Source organism: Diorhabda sublineata, chromosome 1, assembly GCF_026230105.1.
Source record: "Diorhabda sublineata isolate icDioSubl1.1 chromosome 1, icDioSubl1.1, whole genome shotgun sequence".
Classification (NCBI taxonomy): Eukaryota; Metazoa; Arthropoda; class Insecta; order Coleoptera; family Chrysomelidae; genus Diorhabda; species Diorhabda sublineata.
In genome coordinates this window covers 6,413,662-6,436,344 of record NC_079474.1, presented here as the reverse complement: position 1 = coordinate 6,436,344, position 22,683 = coordinate 6,413,662, and the positions used below count along the sequence as shown (strand labels likewise).

General features: G+C 33.3%; 1 protein-coding gene across 11 annotated transcripts in view; it reads left to right on the top strand.

Annotated features, from left to right (window-relative positions):
- LOC130445526 (RB1-inducible coiled-coil protein 1) overlaps positions 1–22,683 on the top strand; it is a 62,927-nt gene that overhangs the window by 9,125 nt on the left and 31,119 nt on the right. For all 11 annotated transcript variants that reach the window (XM_056781239.1, XM_056781191.1, XM_056781256.1 and 8 more), the window contains exons 3-4: positions 13,692–13,906; positions 16,804–17,086. In XM_056781239.1, coding sequence (XP_056637217.1) covers positions 13,692–13,906; positions 16,804–17,086 — 498 coding nt within the window. The remainder of the gene's footprint in view (positions 1–13,691; positions 13,907–16,803; positions 17,087–22,683) is intronic.

The following is a 22,683-nucleotide window of genomic DNA, read 5'->3' as shown; positions in this document are numbered from 1 at the left end:
CTAAATTTGTACTACTACTGCTTTAATGACATTCATTAAGGTACAAGTTTATAACCAATTGAAAGATGAAAGAGCAGCATTAGATAAATATGGAAAACATCACCTATTGCCATAACCACAAAACGTCTCTAAAATTTATTAATCTTGACAAATTGTAGTAAAAATTTAGCAATTCAAATCAAAATTTGCGCTTTTTAAAAGAAAAATCTGTGAAAGTGTCCAATAGTGGAAGTGATATCGAGAATTTAATTACACCAAATATTAGAGACCAAGCCACAAGAACCGCAAATAATTTATTGCCAGTATAATCAGCAAAAATGTACGAAGAATTTGCCTCTTTAGAAAATAAAGTGGTTGTTTTTCATTATTGTGATTGATCGTAGAAAATATAGTATATGCAACTCGCATTTAATGACACTCGCATTCATTTAGCCATCCATATTTTATTGCTAAATCATTTTAATTGTAGGTGTCTTTTGATTGAATATTCTGTGGTTTTAAAAAATTGACGTTTCAATCTAAATGACTTTGACCACTTGCATTATTAATCAATAGATCATCTACAACATTAATATCAAAATGAAAGACTTAAACATCTCTTCAGATTGTAGCCTTTGACATGACTGGTTTACACCAACTGTCTGACGAAGTAATGTAAACAGCGTATTCAGTATGAATATCACCAACGGTTCCAGAAATTTCAACTTGGTAAGCTTGATTCAACCTATTTTTGGAACGGGACGAAATATTGTTGGTTCAACAACAGGAAACTCGTGGATGTTTTGTTTTTAGATCATAGACAAGAAAGAATAAAAATGTATTAATTATTCCTAATGCCGAAAATCAGGAGCAACGTTTCAATCTTAAATTTCTCATTAAATTGAAAAAAACTGAGACATATGTGGGCAATTCTAACTGGTGCGCGTGTTTTTGAGTGGTATAAGCGCTTTAGTCAGAGAACTGAAGATGACCGGCGCACAGGTCGCCCTGTGACTGTTTCAACTCCAAAAACATTGACCAAAATCAACCAAATTGTGCGTACATATCGTCGAAAGAGCATCCAGATCATTGCGAAGTGGTGCCAAAAAATCTGACTTCTGACCAAAAGCTGTTGCGTCAACGGGCCTGCTTGGATTTCCGTGAAAGGTTAGGAAAATATCTGCTTTGAAAGGGATCCTATTTGAGTTGATGGAAGCGGTGAATCAAAAAACGGCAGAGCCCTTGAAGGCACCATGCTGACAAAATAGATTCAATCACAAAAGAAATCCGAACCATCTATTGTAACTTTTTACAATTTCAACCAAATCTGGAGTTGATGAGGTAGATAGGAAAGCGGCAATCTAGATGCTGGCCCCTTGTAGTATTATATTCTTTGCTTAATACGGCAGCAATTAATATGAATATTATTTTTTGTGCAAATAATGGAAACATTGATGTGTGATAGCGCGACTATACCTGGTAAAAAACAGGACGCGACTACTCCAGTGTTAAGGGTGATATTTCGGAAAGGGGTGGGCCGAGGCAATTTTGTTATGGGAAAGACTTAATTTCATACGAGCAATCACCTCCTGAATTTTGTGGCATGAGCTTCTATGCATGAACGAACTACAATGTATTTTATAATAACGTTATAGTAGGAGAGCCCACGGTGCTAAATGGGGATTTACTCGAGCGTCATAGAGACTTATTGAGTTGCCAAGCTTAGACAATAAAATGAAAAAAATGTTATATCTGTGTGGCGATGCAGCTACAGATTTTGTACGTACCATGATGTAAAGACTACATCATGGTTCTGCGCATCTCTCAAGAGCCAATGAGAATTCGCTCCCAAATTGGCGCGTCGTTTTGGGAGCGAATTCTCATTGGCAGCTTTCCAGCTGGTGCGCTATAGCACACCTTGTAGTTTTTACATCATGGTACGTACGTTAATCTGATCGTTTGCATGATGGGGGTGGTCATTGATATATTGATCATCATCAATAGAATTACCTCCCTCTTATCATTCGATTTCATCTTCAGATTTTGTTTCTGTAACAAGAAATCATTAAACTATTTAGCAATATTAATTTTATGAATGTTTTCGAGATTATCGCATTATCGGTAAACCGGTTTGCTCCGACATTATTCTAAAATATTTATACATTTTTGTAGCGTTTCTAAAGTAAATTTAATTGTTTTTTGCATTGTTTTTTTCACCATAAAATACATACTTTATGCTAATATAGTTTCCATAAGTTAATATTTTTGAACTTTAATGCACATAAGTTCATATTTAAATAACAAAATAAATCAGAAGTTAGAAATACGTTGTAAATAATATTATAAAACGAACGAACTATGTTATCAGCTGTGATGATGCCATGGCAAAAGAAACCAGAGTGGGGATTGAGTTAGAGAGTAATAGATAGAGAAAAAGTGAGATAGGAATATAGGCATCACGCAGCTGCATGTATTAAACGTTATCGATGAAATTTTGTTACTGCTATTAGTGGAAATTGTCAGATTATATATTTTTCGTCATCCTCGGATTATTCCCTTAAAAATAAATAAAAAAATTCAACCACGCTCGAGAATGTCGAAATGGCTTTTTGTTTACAACTTTGTCGCCCTCCCTTTTCTTTACGTCGTTTCCAAATTATCAGATTAGTGGAATATACACTTTTTAGGATGTAATTAACTCACCCTACCTTAATCTGACGCGCTCGGGGATTTCTGATAATCAATTTTTTTTACTAATCTGATCCTTTATTCTTAACGTGCGGTCATATATATGGAACTCATATTCGGTGTAAGTACGAGGCATATTTTTTAAGTAAATACCGTTTTGAAATTAAAAAAGAAGTGCAAAGATATCCCAATAATGTTATTTTTACATGAAAGCCTGTACCTTAATCTACTAATCTCCTCATAAAATTCTGTCGCCTGACTTGTTAACCACTGTGTCACAACTGTTTTGACTTCGTTATCGTCTTGAAGACGCTGACCGCCCAGGTGTTTCTTCAAGTGCAGGAAAAAATGGTAGTCGCTGGGCGCCAGATCAGGGCTGTAGGGAGGATGATCTAGAGTTTCTCATTGAAAAGATTTGTTGAGATCTTTGCTCCGATTAGCCACATGCATCAAAACGATACTCTTACTCAACTTGACACGTCTTTTGTTCTGGATTGCACGACGCAGATTGTTCAATGTCTCACAATAAGACGCTGCATTGATTGTCTCATTACGAGACCGAAACTCTACTAGCAATACTCCTTTTCTGTCCCAAAAAACTGAGCACATGATTTTCCGAGCAGAAATTGTTTGCTTAAACTTCACTTTTTTGAGTGATGATGAATGTTGCCATTCCGTGGATTGTTGTTTCTTCTTCACGATTGTCGGAGGCATCTTAAACACTCAGTAAACAACGTACACAATGAAGAATCAGACTGTAATGGCGTCAGTGCGTAGACAAGAGATGTAGGTAACCAGCGCGCACGTGCGGAACGGCGATCTTGGAGTTGCGGCGGCGGAATCGCAAAACGGTACTTACTTAAAAAATATGCCTCGTATTTAACCAGGTACAAGGTATCCCCTTGTATATTAATCTGCCATGATTTATTAAATCCCGAAATTCTCGCTTGGGCTCCCCTATTATTAATAACAAATCTGAAATATTTTCGAATAATAATTTCAAATCTTTCAAACCATCTGGTACATTGAATACCTGTTTATCTACGATTATACCGATACAACAGGAAATAACCAACAACGTTATTAATCTCAAGCTCTCCGTTTGTATCGATGCTCTTTAAATTTCAGCATATGCGGATCTCAAGGTTATAAAATTAGACTTGAACTAATGACGAAATCCACAACTACACGTGCCAACTTTTTCCTACGCAATTTTATAAATTTTATTTATAGGTTTTTAAACATTTCTCGTCTTTATTTTTTCGCAGTATGGAAAGAGTAACGTACTTTATATATTTTTTATAACCGGTAAAGTTTTGAAGGATTTTATGGTTCGTTGTACATTATCTTGTTTGTGTTTTTATTTTATACCGTCTCAGTTGAAAGGATAATGAACGTTTATTACCATTTCGTTCGCTATACAAATCAAAATCATTTGTTATATAAAAAATAATGTAAACAGAAGTGGGTTTAATCCACCACTTAAGCTGAATACACAATTCAATTCAATTCAAAAGAAACTCATTTCTGACGCAAATCACTAACCAGTTTGCAATGAGTAACAACCTCTATATTTGAATGGGGAACTACAGACGAGGCAACTGGTTGCCAACCAGTCGGCAACGCATTGGCAACCGGATCAAAGAAACTCGACGTGTTTCGCTTGCAACTTGAATCATCCGCTTCTCAAAGGGATAATTGAATTTTTTGACGTAATTAATATATTGAAAAATCCGTTCGAGTCCAAATTAATAACACAAGATCCCAAATTAATTGTTGCAATTTCATCAATCTCATTTCTTTTTTCAATTTTTCTATATAAAATGTCTCTGGATCGTCATATGACAGTGTTGAACTTTTAAACACACCTCGTATCTCATGTTGAAAAAAATTGTACTTTATCTACTCACGCATAACGTTATCCAATATTTAATTAGAATTTTTCATTCTTCAATTGTCGATGGACGAACTATAAATATGTTAATAGTGTTGATAACCTAGACCTTGTAATCTTTTTTTTTTTGGAACATTATTCCGGCTTTGTGATTTGTCAATAGTGTCTGTCCCATTCCTATATTTAAACGATTACTTAAACGAAACCAGCTGTTTGAATGTGAAAATTTTCTTTTTTGGTTTTTTTGGTTTGATCATAAACATAAACCTGAGTTAATTGAAATAGTATTAATTTAATATAAAATTATTTATTTAAATTCATATCGATTAATAGAATTCATATACCTTGAAAAAACACTACACTTTCGAATTTCAGTAATTTCGATATCCGTGATATTTCAACATAATTTTTGGCTTGCAGAATTCCAAAGAACATCCATTTTTCGTATATGCAATCTTTTTTTTGATCAGCATTAAGCAGTAGTGGTACCTTGCTGATAACATCATCCATATAACCACTTTCATGTGACAGAGCCCATCAAGCATAATATTTACGTAACTTTACCTTGGTTTCTTTGTTAGTTTTTTTTCGTAAAACATTAGATAATTAACACTTATTTATCTATGATATCCCAACCTCCTAAATTGTTTAATTAATTGAATGTCATTTATTCTGTCTACTTTTATTTTTAATCAAATGCTGAAAATTATTTGAAAATATTTGAGATAAAAAAAATAAATATTTATAACTATTATATATTTTTATGACCCGATATACTACGTACTGCCTCAGTCGATAAAAAAAAAGAACTAAATTTTTATATAAAATAAACTTAAAATAAATAAAAGAAATCCTTTTTTTCATTAAAACATTCTATTAATTACAAATGATATTGCTTACTTACAAATCAGAGTTTTCCTTAAATACTGGCTATTTATAAGATTTCAATTTAACATTGACAGACATACGAGCTATGATACAGTTTATTAATCAATTAAAAGCTTTCTGATAAACTATATTTTTTTTGTTTTGTTTTGTGGTGCGTAAATAAACAAAGATGCGCGAATACGTGACGTATAATTGTCCATGCGTGAAACAGGAAAACTCCAAGTTAATTTTGTAAACTTCCAACGACTGGCCTTGCGATTTATTTATGGTCTTCACAAAGACCAGACGAACCGGAAATCGTAATCTTTTGAAATGGAATGAAAAACCTGTTGGAATTATAAGTATACGCGGGATCAAGATATTCATCCCCTTTTTCACAGCCAGTCTTGTTCCATTGCATTTCCAGTGAATTTAAAAACTCCGTGGGATAGTTGACCACTTTATCCTGGTTCATAATTGTGCCGACTGATTTAAAGGATAAAAATTGCCCTGGTTGGCTGGTTCTTGAACTGTTACTCTATATCTGGGAAAACACGCTGATAAGCTCCTCTTTGGAGTCTGTGATGTGACAGAAATCTGTAGTGAATCCGGTCGATGTGTCCACTGCGACTTTGTTATTTCAAATGTCTAACAACTATTTCGCAAACACATTTGCAGTTTCATCTTGGTGCAAAAATACTCGCAAGTTAGCAGTAAAGTATCATTATTACAAAAGATCAACAAAAAATAGCATATATCCTGAAACGTCACTATCACAAAGGATCACTGAAGTAAAAAAAGTTCTCGCGCACGTAGCGGTAATCATCACTCACAAAGATAGAAGGATGCACTCTTTGTCTGAGGTATTGATCGACATGTCAGTTGGTTGTCAAATGTCAAATATTATGGTTGCGTTCAGACATTTAAGGACAAGGAAAACCACAATATTTTTCATTTAATTCCGAGCATTTTCATATTTATTAATCTTTTAAACCTTCTCATAATTCAAGACCAAAATTAGCCAAATCGGTCCAGCCGTTGTCAAGTTATAGCGAGACTAACGAACAGCAATTCATTGGTGTATATATATATAGATTGGATATAGCTTTATTGTTTTTTTAAATATATTTTCATTGAGATCAATACACTTTTAGATGCGTTTGCATCAAATGTCGAAGCATTTTTTCCATTTCGATTGAGGTACCTCCCAAACATGTGATTTGAACGCATAAAACGCTTCTTCAGGTGGAACTAATGCCCAAGTATACTTCAATCTCACGGTATGTCACAAGATGATCTTCAATATCAGTTTACACAGAATCGATATTTTCTGGTCAATTTTGGACGACGTTGACGAAATTCATCCTGTAGCGAAGCGCGACCATGATTGAATTCGGAGACCAGCGAAACGCGGTGGATCAAGATGATGCTTCATCACCAAAAGTCGAATCGAGTTGATCGGTACACTGATGTTGGTTTAATCTAAGTAGAAAATTATAGAAAATCTTCGGATGAAAATGTTCGCGATTTAATTACATTTTTTGACTAAGATTAATATTTCAAGTACTTGTAAACAACTTAAATGGCACTCGTAAAAGTAATACGTTCTGAGTAAGTTCACCATTAAAAATGTAATACTTTATGATTGCAATGTCAAATTTGACATATTGACATCATATCATATCTCAAAACTTAAGTAGCAGTTCTCGTAGAATTGTAACCTTGATATTATTCGGTCTCTCAGTTTTTTTAATGAGTCAATATTTATCATTGAAATTATTAAATTAAAAGTAATACATTTGGAGTTTTCATTAGTGTAGAAATCATGATTTTGTACTGGAAATGTCATGGTGTTATCCTGGATTTTTTTAAAACCTGTAGAACCTTGACCCTCCAAGGCAGTGTTTATGTGTGTACATAAAAGTAAAACCACCAACATTTGCAAAACGCTTTAAATCAAATCGGAGAAGACAAATATATAGTAAAAACTAAAAAGATAATCATCATTTCCAAAATATCAATTTTTGGAGTCAGTTTTTCGTCTTCTTAAATTTATCATGAATCAGTTACACGTTTGGTGACATAACTTGCAATTTGCGACGTATATTCAGAAGATTTTATAATTTTATTATCTGGTAACACAAAACAAACGTCTGACCTGCTAACCTTACAATATTTAAATCTTTTTTGAATGAAATCTTCACGATAACCCAATTTCAGTTTGCATATCTAACGATTTATTTTTAATATTTGGGTTATTAGTATATAGGTGATTGATTAAATATGGTTTAGTCTAGTGTTGTATGTCCCAAAAACCATAAACTGTAAATATGAGCGAATAATAAAATGAGAAACATTAAGAGTTGAAATAGATAACTAGCGTTTCATTAATGGAGAAATTAGAATTTGTACATCCTAGAAATCGATCTTTAAATTTAAGAATTTTTACTTTTGGGCAATCTTATAATTTAGTGTCTTATGTGAAACAAAAATGTTCCGGTGGTGTCTAGTATGCATCACGACGCCAGTATAAGCGAGTAAACACAATGTGTGGCGACAAAAAATCCGTACATTTTAGACCAATGTCCCAAGTATAAATACCACGTCTCTGTTGAAAGTTTGGTTTCAAGTATCGAAAATTTAAAAGAAAATGAATGACGTATAATAATTGCCAAATTTCATAAACAAAATCAAGATAAGAAGAAATCGTTCATCACTTTGTAAGAATGGGAATAGCCAAACAATTTACGATATCTGTCGCCGTGTTAAGACATGTATTTCGACTGGAAGAAAGTCGGAATCAGGCGGAAAAGCAAAAAAATGCCAAAAAAGAAGAGAGAGGCTTTGGTTAAAGCGGCTCATGGAAAACTGGCAGGAAGTTTACGAAAATGGAGCCGTAAATTCAAAATCGATAAGAAATATGTAAGCAACATTCTAAAAGATTAGTATGAAGTTAAAAAATTGGCACTCAAATATTCTGAAGAGCCTCTAATAGGACAAAAATCAAAACTTAGTCTCGGCGACTAAAGGTTGGGAAATAACTATGAACGACGAGTTATATTTTTCTTTTTATGGGAGCGAAACAGTGAATAATAAGACACAAAAAGTTCAGCTCAGAATATTGGTAACCGACAAAATATACGAAAAGAGTGTGTTAGATCTACGATAATGGTCCCAGTCGTACATGGCCTGACTTACAGATGTAGGTAGTTGCTTGAAAGATACCACTGTATTAGAAGGTACCCAATCTATACAGCATATGTTTCAAGTTTGAAGACGCAACGTTGTTTAGTATTTGTTTGGCAGCCTTCAAAATTGGTCATTGTTATGTGGTACAATACTTTTATTTGAAAGGCATTAGCAAAACTATTCTTTTACTCCTTCGTTATCAACTGTAAAATATTGGGTAGCACAGTTTAAACGAGGCCGTGCGAAGACCAGCATCGAATTGATCGACCTCGAATGAGGTGACGACCACAGAAATATTGAAGAAAATCCACAAAACGGTACTGGATGATCGTCGACTAAACATGCGCGAGCTAACAGACTTAGTAGGCATTTAAAAAAGTGCAGTATATTAACTCAAAATTTGGACATGAGAAAGCTATGCGCAAGATGGGTACCGCGATTGCTCGAAATGGAAAAAAAACAGCGTTGTGAAGATGTTTTCATCGAATGTTTGGCAAGTTTTCACAAAAATAAAACACACATCCGTTATTGCAACTACATAAACGACATTTAGCCCCCTCGGATTATTTTCTGTTCCCAGACTAAAAAAAATGGCTCGGTGATCGAAGATTTTCCAACAATGAAGAGATGATGTCGGCAGTTAATGGCTAGTTTGAGTAGCTGGACTATTCTTATTATAAAAAGGGTACCAAACTTATTGAACATCGCTGGAAAAGGTGTATGGAGCTAAAATAACGTTGAAAATAAATATATTTTTTCCAAAATTTTTGTGGTTCTTTGTTGAGCCAAGTACTTCTGGGAATACCCTCATAGATTAATGCATTTCATAAAGAGAAATCATCGTGAAGGAAATTTAAAACGTATATTCTGAAGGTTGGGAATCAACTACACATTAAGAATTCAAAAAGTGAATTTTGAGGAAGCAAAAATCAAGTAATCCGAGACAATACGTTAATTGAGGGTAAAATAAGGCACTCTTTGTATCAGTTAACTAGATAATCAACAGATCCTGATGGTTTCCAACACAAGAGGCTGTATCTCTGGCTAAGCTACATTCGAACAATGTTGCCTAAATTTAAATAGGAAATTATTAAGTCAGAACATGGGGTTATAGGGCATATGTTCCTAGGTGACAAACTAAAAAACAAATATATAAGAAAATCAATTGAAGTTCATGACCCAATTGATTAATTACATATTATATTCAGACTTAGGCAATGGTTTAAAGAATTTCATAATTTTTTCATGCTTGCCAGTTTTTAAAAGCTCCTTCAACTCATTAACTCAGACTGCAACAGTGGCTTGAGCAATTTGCTTTTTAAAAATTAGACTTCGTTCTATAGACGGATTAATTTCCATAATTTCCATTTACCATTCTTAAACCTTCACTAAGATTTTCCAAATGAAATGTCACGTTTCCAGTGCTTGTTGAAGCCTCTGCTTCAATTGGCTGTGACTTTAACATTTCCTCTAAGTCGGTATCAGTCAAATCTTCATCTTGCGATTCAAGCAACTCCTGAATGTCACTTGATTCCATCTGTTTGAACCTATATTGTCCTATTCCATTCCCAATTTCAGTTATGTATGCAGTCAAAGTTTGAATTTGCTTCGTTCATCTTCTTCATCATCATTTCCTCAGTAAGAGCAGGCAGCTCTTCCAGCATAGTTCTTATGAGATTCATTTCACTTTTTTATTAGTCCATTTGACGACGAAGATTATTATTGGGTTGGATACCTATTGGAATATTTTTTATTAATATGTATGAGTCGATTAGATCCGCGAATATAGGAATTGCTCAGGCACCCTGATATTAATGACGCCTTTGTTGTTTGAGCTTTCACTTCATTATTTTCATTTCTATTACTTGTTATGTTCGCTCCTAGATATTTGAATGACATCACTTGTTCTACACTCCGATCGTATATTGCGAGTTTACATCTTCTCGGTTCTTTGGATACTGCAAAAGATTTGGTTTCCTTCAGGGATATTTGCATGGTAAAAGCTTTCGCTATTTGTTCAAACCCATACTACAGTAACCTTTGTAACTTATCTTCGTCTGATGTCATCTAGTATCTCTGAGGAACAGCAGGGATTCAGAAAGAACTGGTCTGCTATAAATGTTATTTTTGTGATCTGCTAAATTACGGAAAAGGCTATAGAGTTCAATAAGACCCTGTATCTTTGTACATGATTGTAAAGTTCAAAGCTGTAAATAACTTTTTCGATATCTCGTTTAATAACATTTATAACGGTTAAAGTGACCCGTATTTCTTTATTTAGGAAATACACCAAGCATTTATTTACAGATTCGCGTTTTCTATTTTCAGTATGCACTAATGATCGATATAGTACAGAAAACAAAAATGTGTTTACAAAATAATACGCCCCACCGAGCAGTTTATAAATTGAGATGCGTAAATATATCCCGACTGTTTATAATGTTTCTTGCTAATTTGATAGCTAACAGTGACGTGACCAGCCTAATTCGGAGAATTTCTATAATATATCGAACAGAACCATTCGTTTTTTCAATTTTCAGGTTACTTACCAAGTTTTTCTGAAAGGTTTCCGTCCTAACAAAGAAATAACACATTTTTATTTTTCAAGTTTATACACTTGGTCCAGCGATGGTCTAATCTTTTCAACCCTTCCAAATCATAGTTGCCATCTAGAGTATGTGATAACGTTCTCGTTTGATTAAAATCTCTTTCTTGCAAGCGCAAAATTTGCTGCGAGGAAGTTTTGGTGAGAATGGTGGGTAGTCAATGAAATTGGAGTCGTTGATCACGTTCATTGATCAATACAATACGTATCTTCAGCGGTTGTGGGTTTTCGAAACCGCCCTAAACGCTTTCTATCGCCAAAGCTCCTGGTGGATACATGTTTTCACGTTGTTGTCCATGATGCGTCGAACCGATAGCTCCTTAGTTTCGCCCATTTGAAAACTTAAAAGTTTGAATTTGCGAGAATGAATGAAAAAGATGTCTGGGTCCACAGTACTAACTGCAACTAAACTACAATCATAAACACCAACCAAATAGTTCACAGTTGAAGAATAATAAACAAATCGCCGTTATACTTATATAACCAAAAAAATTAAACATTTAACGTTTTTTTCCTTAAGCTGGCTTGAAGTTATAAGCAGGTTAATTATGCATAAACCCATTATGTTCATTATATTTAATACGAAAATATTCGAGGTAAAACTTGAAAAAATATTTTAACTCTCTGCTAAAAGAAGTGATACGCCTATGGATTACGAATGCTTAATCTTTTTATTACTCTCTGATCCATCAAAGTAGACTATGTAAGAATAAAAATCAGCTGATTTTCACATTAACATGACAGAGTGATGAAATGGCAAATTTGAGAACTATTTATCTACTTTAATAATCTTTTGTTCAGCAATGTAAATATTAAAATAAGTTTTAAGATGTTTTTGTTAGTTTATAGAATTTATTTTCCTCGTTAGAGATCGATTAATTGACACGTGGGGTGATGGAGATCGTCAATCATGCGTATACGTAATAACTATATTTAAATAGATCAAAACACAGATAGATTGTCACGTGTAACTACTAACAAAATACGAATTTTGAAGCGATTGTTTAAGCGGCGACACAAAGTCTCCTATATCCAATAACAATAAAATTAACTATACAGGGTGTAATAAAAATGCAGGTCATAAATTTAACCTCGTATTTTGGTATCGAAAATAACTTTCAATTCAGTGGCGTAAATATTTTATTTAAAAACAAATCACTAAGTAAGACTACGAAAGTAGCCTAAAATGTCCAGAAATTGGTGGAGGTTATTTCTACAGTTGATAAAGGAGATATGAGTGTTCTCGAAGCAGGTAGACATTTGGGTATTTCGCCGGCAAAAAAAGCGGAGACCGTCACAGGAAAAAACTTGGAACCTTCTTCTACATTAGGAGTTCAAAATGAGCTAAAAATAGTGGTTCATGAAAAAGTTACAAAAATATTTGAATGTGAGTTTCTAATAACCTGTATATTTTATATTGAATTTATAAAATATGTGCCGGCTGTCCTCCATTTACCTAATAATAATGTTTTAAGCTAGCGGCTTTGGGGGGCTATAGCCGCAGGTCCAAGAGGGCCTCATCATTTAGAAAACATTCTGTATTTTGATTTGATGTGTTGATACCGCAAACCTAACGTATTGATTTTGTTTTTTTTTTAAATTTTTCGGTTATCGATTTCCTTAAGGGTGCCCCGTCATTATTTTAGCCCCGGGCCTTTTAATCCGGCCCCGAATATCACGAATTAATAAATGTTTATAAATTTAAAATTTTGCTTAAGAATAGGTCCCAACTAACAATTAAAAACAAGCTGTTAGTATATAAAGGCACACTGAAACCCATCTAGAGTTATGATATACGACTATAGGGCTCTGCATCCAACATAAACACATCAAAGTTTTCAGTCAAAAGTATTCAGAATTCTTGTAAAATCTCCAAGTAATTTTATTACTTGTGACATTCAAATGAAGTCAGAGGGACTAGTACCGGTTATAATTTTCAAAACATTGATTTTTTTTCATTTTTCGAATACTTTTACTTTCAAAAAAAATCTCCTAGAATTTCATAGGTGGGAGGCTATCATTTTCGCAGTCTCAACTTTGGTGCCCTCTATAAAATGATGTTAAATAAAAAATAATTGTTATCAAACAAAAAGTTTTATAAGAAATTATAATAGAAAAAACGAGAAGAAAAAATATTTAATTTTACGTAATTTTTACCTTTATAACCGGTACTAATCCCTTAAAAAAGAAATATCTCACTTCTCCCAGATGTACCCCTTAAGCTCTCTCCACCACAACTTTCTTAAAAGATCTAAAACTTGACACAGTTTTTCTTTTAATTTTCACCATTTTTCCAAAATATAGAAAAAACAGTTTTTATCAATTTTTTGACCCTGTCCGGGGATGAACCCAGAACATTCTGGAAAAATCTATTTCGGATACTTTAAACTAAGTGAAAATTCTCGAATTTATCTGGAATTAGCATTCGTGGACCCATTTATTTGGAACTAATTAATCTTTTTGTTGTAGAGTGGGCAATTTAAAGAATGTGATCCAAGAAGAGCTTAACATTGCAGCTAACAAGATGGTGTTGCTAATAAGTGGAGGTATATCATTGAATAATCGCATGAGGGTGTGTTCCTATTCTGCCGGCACGGATACAAACCCGATATTTCTATTTAGCAAATCTATTATCGAATCTCCCATACCTCCACTACCCGGCTTAGACTCAGCAAGTGAAAGTGGTAAGTAGTTTTTATCACTCACAACACTCATTCTCGAATTTAATGAAAATTATCACACCACTCCTTATGGGAACTACAGACTCAGCTACCTCATTTCGAAGACGTGCTGCTTATATCATTTCTTACAAATCATCTCACCACTCCTTATGGGAACCGCAAATTACTTCACCACTGCTCTGGCTCAGCAAACTCATTTCTTAAGATCCACTACTTATATCACTTTTCACTTTCAATAACTTTCAATATCTGATTTTGGTCACTTTCAAGTCAAGCTTTGTAGATGTTAGATGTACTTTTACTGTAATAATTAATTTAAACAATAAAATAATTTTTTAAAAAACTAATTTTGAGGATAAAAATCATTTTTCTGGCGGAATTGAATAATTCTTCGAATATAAAATTTCCTCGAGGTAAAAATAAAAAGAATGCGGTGTTTCTCCCGTGCCGAAAAGTAATCGAAAACAATAATGATATTGACCAATGAGTTTTCAGTTGAATAGATACTCTACTGTAAAATAAATACACTCATGAGCAAAAAACGACTCCAAGTCGCACGTTCGCGGTCATCAATCTCAAGCAAAAAATCTATAAATACTTGTCTTTTTTCAGATTTCAGCATCCCAAAGTCATTATTCTTAGCTTTATAATGAGTGGTCTATGTTATTAGTGTTTCTTTAGTAAAGAAAAAATATCAAACAAATCAAAGGAATCTTAAACAATGAAAAGAGGTTATAATTAACAGTAATGAAAAGACACCCCTAGCTCTAATAACAGCTTCTAATTTCATGTTTCTTTACTAGATCTTGTTCGATGCTATCTAATTCTAGGATTCCTAGCCCGAACTTTTCCCTCAAGTTCATCTCATGAATGCTCGCTAAGATTTAAGTTCGGGCTACGCGCTGACCAATCCATACCTGCAATTTGGACATCCTGTAAATACTGCCGTACGGAACCTGCAGTATGTGGACGGGCATAGTCTTCCATTAGGAAGAAGTTTTAGCCAATGAAACTGGCGTAGGGAACAACGTGATTCTCTAAAATTTATTTTATGTATCAGTCTACCGTCACTTTCAATAAAAACCAACTCGGATTTGGTTCAATTAAAATGAACGCCCAAACCATTCAGAAATCTTCTCCAAAAGCAACGTTTTCTTTTTTGTAAAATTATGCGAGTCTGTCTCCTGGTCTTCTGTAGATTCATCCTCTTCTATCGCTACCATGCAGACACACTCTGCTTCCGTTTGATTAGACAACGGTGTCCCATTATTCGTCAGTCCAATTAACATGTTCTCTGGCAAATCGTAGATGGGCAGCTCGGGATGGGCTTAATTTGGGGCCAGTAGCTACTATGTAGGCACATTCGGCTTTCGTATGAGAAGAGAACGGAGCATCATGGTTCATCAACCCAATTAACGTTTTCTCTGGCAAATTATAGACGGACTGGGGTTAGTTTGAGGCCAGTAGCTGGACTTTTCGGCTCAAAGTTAGCTACCTTAAGTCTTCTTCTGACTGTCGACCCACTCACAGCTACTCATCGTGTTTCTATGAGCTCTTGTTGGATTTGAACACCAGTGAGGACCCGCTTCCTCGGCGATGTGCTGACAATGAATCGATCATCTCTCTCGGATGTGCACCTTTTTCTTCCGGACCTTGGTAACGACGGTAAACCGACGGAAACAGCAGTCCAATTAACGTGTTCTCTGGCAAAACATAAAGGCGCTGCTCGGTGTGCTGGGCTTAATTTGGGATCAGTAGCTGGCTTTTTGGCTCAAGTTTAGCTGTCTTAAGTCTTCTTCTAACTATCGAGCTACTCCTCGGGTTTCTCTGAGCTTTGTTGGACTTGATTACCAGTGAGAGCCCGATTTCTCAGCGATGTGCTGGCAATTAATCGGTCATCTCTTTCAGATGTGATTTTTGTTCTTCGGGAATCGCGTATACCCGTATTTCGGTAACGGCGGTAAACTTTGGAAATAGCAGAATGAATCATATTCAGCGCACTGGTCACTTCTCGCTGACTCTGGCCTTGTCGCAATACGGTGTCCGCTTGGGGAGTTTTATTACATGCTGTGTCCATCCAAGCAAAAAAGGGTGGTTGCCGATCATAACATATTGTTGGACTGTGAGACCAAGAAACGTTACAATATTTTATATCATTTGAAGCTTGAAGATTTCATTCAGAAAAATCCAATTTCGTGCTCAGTTTTTTGCCAATGACTTGCGATTGCAGGGGTGTCGCCAGAGTCGATTTTTCTGACCACGAGTATATTTTATTCTTCAACCTCACACAATTAGTTCAGAGAGTTTCCAATTTTTATAAACCAACCTGAAAATAATCTTTTCGCGTTGACATAAGCGAGATATCGACGGAAAAATTCACTTGAATTATCTTTGAAAACATCCAAACAATACGAGCTAGCTTTTAATCAGCATCAAGCAATCGCGGCACTCACCTTGCAGAGAGTTTTTTCATATGTAAACCCTAACGCAGAATACTGCTTGGTTGACAAAGTTATTTCATTAACTATCTCACGTACTTTTATTCAACAATACAAAGTCACGGATTATATTAAACATTTCTACAGTAGTTACAGTAAATGTTAGTCTTGGACATTACGTATTCATATATGTCGAATTTTAAAAGTAAAGAACCCAGTATAAATAATTTCACGGGACGAAGCACTTTAAGGATAATGTTCAAGTAACTTTTTATCGTTTTTATATTCGTGTATCAAAAAAAATCTATTTACCAAATTTGTATCAAATGTTGGCTGATGAAATCAGAATCTAACAACAAAACCACCATAGAATATTGTCAACCTCTGAAAAGTCACGCTTCCGTCTAACCTAAATGTATGATACTCCATTTTCCAATTACTCTAAAAAATTTTTCATTCCAGATATTGAACAAAAAGTCCGTGAGCACTGTGATATGCCGGTAACATTTGCTACAGTCGGAAAAAGGACTCAATTAGCTCAACACCTTCTGGAATTAGCTAGAAAACATCTATCGATCTGCGAAAATCTTGTCCATGATCAACATCTTCAGCAACAAGGATGGGCCGCCGTTGTAGCGAACCTAGAAGACTCCACAAACTCATTTCGGAAAGCGGTTGTAGATTCAGAAAAACAGTTCAGACACTATCTTAAGATGAGAGATTTTTACATAAAAATTTTAAAATTGTAAGTACATCCATTCAGATTATATATTCAATAGTATTGTGTTATTAATTATAAATAAATAATTTGTTAATGATATTTGGTACTGTTACCAATGTTTAATCTAGCCATTTATGGAATGCCAATCTAATAACCACCAATCAAATATCTTATTTAATAGTGTTCGAACGCTCAGTAGATGTCCAGACATGCAGCAGGTAATTGGTGTACATAATATGCGGCTGGCTATTCCGATAGGTAATTTCCTGTTGAAATGGTTGTCGCTATTGATTCTACAACCAAGAGTCAATTGCTAGCTGCTATTCGTTTCTTGTAGGCAGCAGGGAACAGTGCAGCGGAAATTCATCGAAGAATGAGTCGAGTGTATGGAGACACCTTTATGAATGCTGGCGTTGTTCGTAATTGCTGTATAAATTTAAAAGTTGACAGAACTGATGATCATGATGAAGGGAGTCAAGGACGCAAGGCTACAGACGATATTGTTCATCGAGTTGACCAAGCGGTTAGGGAATTATCGAAGTTTCAATGTCTGTACTGTACTGTATATTTTTATGAATCTATTGTAACGACAATCACAACGTAAATTTTATTTCATGTTCTCTATATTCATTATCGAATTTTTAACCCACTTTCGACGTTAAAAAACAACCCCTTGATAAAAAATTATTTGGAAAAATTTTGTTTGATGAAATGAAAAGGATTTAAATGTTATTCCACATTCTCGAAAATGATTTTCATATTCTCAAACTTAAAAATAATTTAATTATAGATCAAGCAATTCTTCCTTTTCGATAGTTTTTGATTTTCTTCTAAGTAGAAAAAAATACAATCAGTTTTTGGACAACAACTCCTTCAATTTTGAAGCTATCATAACTAAAAAACCATTTTAGGTAATTAAAAGAGCTACAACACAATATATATGGAAAAACCTTAAATTTTAAAACGGTGAAGAGTCAAAGGGCCTACATTTTCATAATTATCCTTTTATAGGTATCATTTTTGAGATATTATGAAAAGGTGTTTTTTTTTTAATTTTTTTTATGAAATCGTGATTTTTTTGAAAAATATATGTCCTAAACTACTAGAATTTATCAAACTCTTCATATTAAAGTTGATTCTCGACGGAATACGATTAATTTTAATTTTGGTGGAAATGGCACTTATAAAATCTATTGACTTAAAAGAAAAAACCATTAGATGTTCCTCTTATTTGCATTACAGCTCACTTATTTTACGTGGAAAAGATTTTTAACAGTGCTCATTTTAAAGCTTATTTCAAGCATTACAAAACTCTATGTCATTAGAATTCATAAAATGTATTTTCTCGCCGCTAGATGGCATTGAATGCATCGATTAAATTTCAGACAAAATAAAAAACGGCTTTGATCTTTAATATCTCGCTTAATATTGCACTTAGAACACTTTACAACCAATTTGTTCAGTTTTTTTAACTGTTACAATTTTTTCATCATAAAATTTATGTTAAAATGCATATTTTTGGTAATATTTGCAAAAAAACCGATGTAAAACGTGAAAAAATTCCGAATTTTCAATTACCAATAACTTGAAAAGTATTGGGTTTTTTGATAAACTTTATGGGATATTTTGTTCTTAAAATTAGGCCTTCTATGGATATCTGAGGTTATTTAAAAAAAATTTACATCACCGACAAAGGGTGGCAACCATCCCCAGGCTGGGTGTGGAGTTCAGATCATCTTCACTTTTAAAGTTAAGGGTAAGATGAGCCTAATTCCAAAATTTCATGAAAATCGGTTCAAAGTACTCTTCTCTGGTGTAATTTTATTAGTTCGTATTTGACTTCGAGCTTGTTTCTTCTTAGGATTCCCCGTATTCTTCTTTGACTTCCAAACATGTCTCTGTCTCCATGTCTTTTGTGAATTTTTCCCAACGGTTTCCCTCTTATTCGTGCCTTCACCTCGTTTCGTTCCCTTCTTTTGTTTGGCTAGTGAATAATGATTATGTGAATAGGTTGCAATATTCCATTATAACAGTTTTTTGATAGTTGGTTCATTGGATAATTCCACAATCGTTATAGTTTCAATGTTGAAGGGATATAATCCCAACTAACGACTGATTTGCGTTTATTGGTTTTTCCCAAACTTATGATATCAAAAGAAAAATGAACGCACAACATTGCAGTTTGATCCATCCTTCTGCCAGTTGAACATTTCCATTTGTGATTATTTCTATGTAAACTCTGTTCTGATAAGAGTAATAATAAATTTTGTGTGCTATACTTCAAGATATCACTCATCAGTAGTGCTAACAGTTGAGCAAAAAACCTCATTTTGTATGTTCTGCTTTTGTTCAACAAAGTTTAAAATGTCGAATGTAGCTTCATTTCATTATTTCAAATCTTCGACTATTCCTTTGTGACAACATTAAAATAAAAAGTTGATAGCAGTTAATTTTTCCATAATTATAATTACGGGCAATTCCAAATGTACTTTGATGTAAAAAATGTTTAGCTACTTCTATTCATGTAATTATACAAATGTGAACGACTAATTAAATGTAAATTGTCAATTATATGACCCATTAAACAGATTGAATTATAAATTTGTTTTTGATAGTTTTAAATTTACACCATACTCATAATTGGTGCTAAATTAGGTTCACCTCAATTTGCATACAATAGAAAGATTCAGAAAGGACAGAATCACCTTTTGTGAAAGTATATTTCAAAAAATCAAAACTGTCAACAATCTAATTTTGCATATTACATTAATCATAAATAAAAATAATCTCCATAATAGATATAGGAATCTTACGAAAATATTTACTTTAAATGACACTAATCTTATGAGGAAGGTATAGATATTGACCTCCAGATCAAAAGTTGCTGTTCACAACATAATAGTCTGTTCAGATAATGATAAGTTGTTGAAACTGGTTTTTTCTTTAATCATTATTATTAATAATGAGCTCAGATTACCAGGATTTAATTGTAATGTAATTTAAAGCAGTAAAATTTTAATCTAAGGAACTTACCCACATGCCATTTAGTCTACATTTACTTTTGATGGTTGAGGATTGTTTCCAATTACATCAGGCCAGTTTAGGCTATTTAATTATTATCTATGATCATTTGAAGGTCACCATTATTTCCTGTACGGCTTAAATTGTTTTTTTTTATGTTTGAGAATAGTTTCAATGTTCTCATGATTTGACTGTTTAACTATTGTCTATGATCATATCACTCGAAGGGCTCAATTTTTTGGTTTTGTTTATTGAGAACAGTTTTAACGCTCTCATAATATTGGATCAATTTTAGCTATTTCATTATTATCTATGATCACTGGTAGGTCATCATCATTACCTGCAGAGCTTCAATTTTTTGCTTTGGTGATTCAGAATCAAAGTTCTCATAATATTGAACCACTATTTTCTATTCAATTATTGTCTATGACCAATTGGAAATAAAGTAATTATCATTAATTAAGGACTTAACTTTTTGGTTTTGTTGATTAATAATGATTTCAACATTCCCATTTTAAGGTCATTGTGATTACTTACAGAACTTCCGTTTTGTTTTTTATTTTGGTTATAGAGGATGGTTTCAACATTCTAGTGATTTTAAACTACTTCAGCATTGTGGTTTTGGTGATTCATAATAGTTTAAACGCTCTTATAATATTGGTCCACTATTGCCTATTTATTTATTGTTTATGACCAATTGAAAAGAAAGTCATGTTCATGGTTATAGCAGATGGTTTCAACGATTTAATGACATTGCACTACTTTTGCCTATTTAATTATTATCTGTATTATCTGATTCAGAATAGTTTCAACGTTCTTATAATATTGGGCCTCTGCTGCATATTTATTTATTGTCTATAATCAATTAGAAAAAAAACCTACATGACCACTTGAAGGGCTAAATTTTTTGGTTTTGTTTATTGCTAATGATTTCAATGTTCCCAAGAGGTTGGGCCGCTGCTATTTAATTATTAACTATGACCATTTTAAGGTCTCTGTAATTACTTGCAGAACTTCTGTTTCGTTTTTTTTTTTGTTTCGACGATAAATGATACCAGACTACTTTTGGCTAATTAATTATTATCTATAATCATCTAAAGGTAATCATCAGTAGTTGTAGGGCTTCAGTTTTTTGACGTTTTGACGATTGAGGATAATTTCAATATTCTCATTTTATTGGACCACTGTTGCCTATCTAATTATTGTTATGTCCATTTACAATGATTATAATCATTTGAAGGGCTCAATTTTATTCATTCTCCTGATATTGAACTAATTTTGTCTATTCAAAGATCATCATTAGTACTTACAGGGCTTCAGTTTCTTTCGTTATGGTAATTACGAATAGTTTCAACGTTCCCATGATATTAGACCACTTTTGGCTATTCAATTATATATGATGATTTGAAGGTCATCGTCATTACTTGTAAGGCTTTAATCTTCGGGCGATTGAGGATAGTTTGCACATTCTAATGATACTGGACCACTGTTGGGTATTTAATTATTGTTTATGTTCAAATAAAATCATTATTATCACTTGAAGGACTTAATTTTATTCATTCTCATGATATTGAACTATTTTTGTCTATTCAAAGATCATCATTAGTACTTACAGGGCTTCAGTTTCTTTCGTTATGGTAATTACGAATAGTTTCAACGTTCCCATGATATTAGACCACTTTTGGCTATTCAATTATATATGATGATTTGAAGGTCATCGTCATTACTTGTAAGGCTTTAATCTTCGGGCGATTGAGGATAGTTTGCACATTCTAATGATACTGGACCACTGTTGAGTATTTAATTATTGTTTATGTCCAATTAAAATCATTATTATCACTTGAAGGCTTTAATTTTATTAGTTTCCTTGATTGAATATAATTTTAAAGTTCTCAAGTTATTGGATCATTTGCTCATTCAGTTATTGTGTGTAACTAATTTAAAATCATTATTTATACTTTAGAGGGCATCATTTTTTTGATTCTGTTGGTTGAGAATGGTTTCAACGGTATCATAACCATTTTTGCCTATTTAATTATTGTGTATGACCATTTCAAAGTCATTATTATTACTTGATGGGCTTAATTTTTTATTCTGTTGATTGAGAATAGTTTCAACGTTCTCATGATCTTGAAGCAATTTTGGCTTTTTAATTATTGTCTATGATCATTTAAAGGTCGTAGTCATTACTTGTGAGACTTTAGTCTTTTGGCGATTGAAGAGAGTTTCAACATTCTCATAGTATTGGACCATTGTTGTCTATTTAATTATTTTTTTTAATCTGATGATATTGGACTATTTTTGGATATTTAAGGCTATTTAAAGGTCATCTTTATTAGTTGTAGAGCTTAATTTTGTGTTTTAATTAATAATTTAATGTTATTTTGCCATATTAACGAATAGCAAAATAAGCTATCGAAACCATAACTTATACGAAAATTTACTAAATTACATCTTGACATTTTCAATTGTTAGTTTAGTTTGTATTATGGCTGGATCTTTTCTTGTGATAAATATCATAAAATTATTACAAACCACGATATTTTCTCAGCCATTATTCAAATTATCTCTTTATGAAGAAACAATATTTAAGTTTCGTA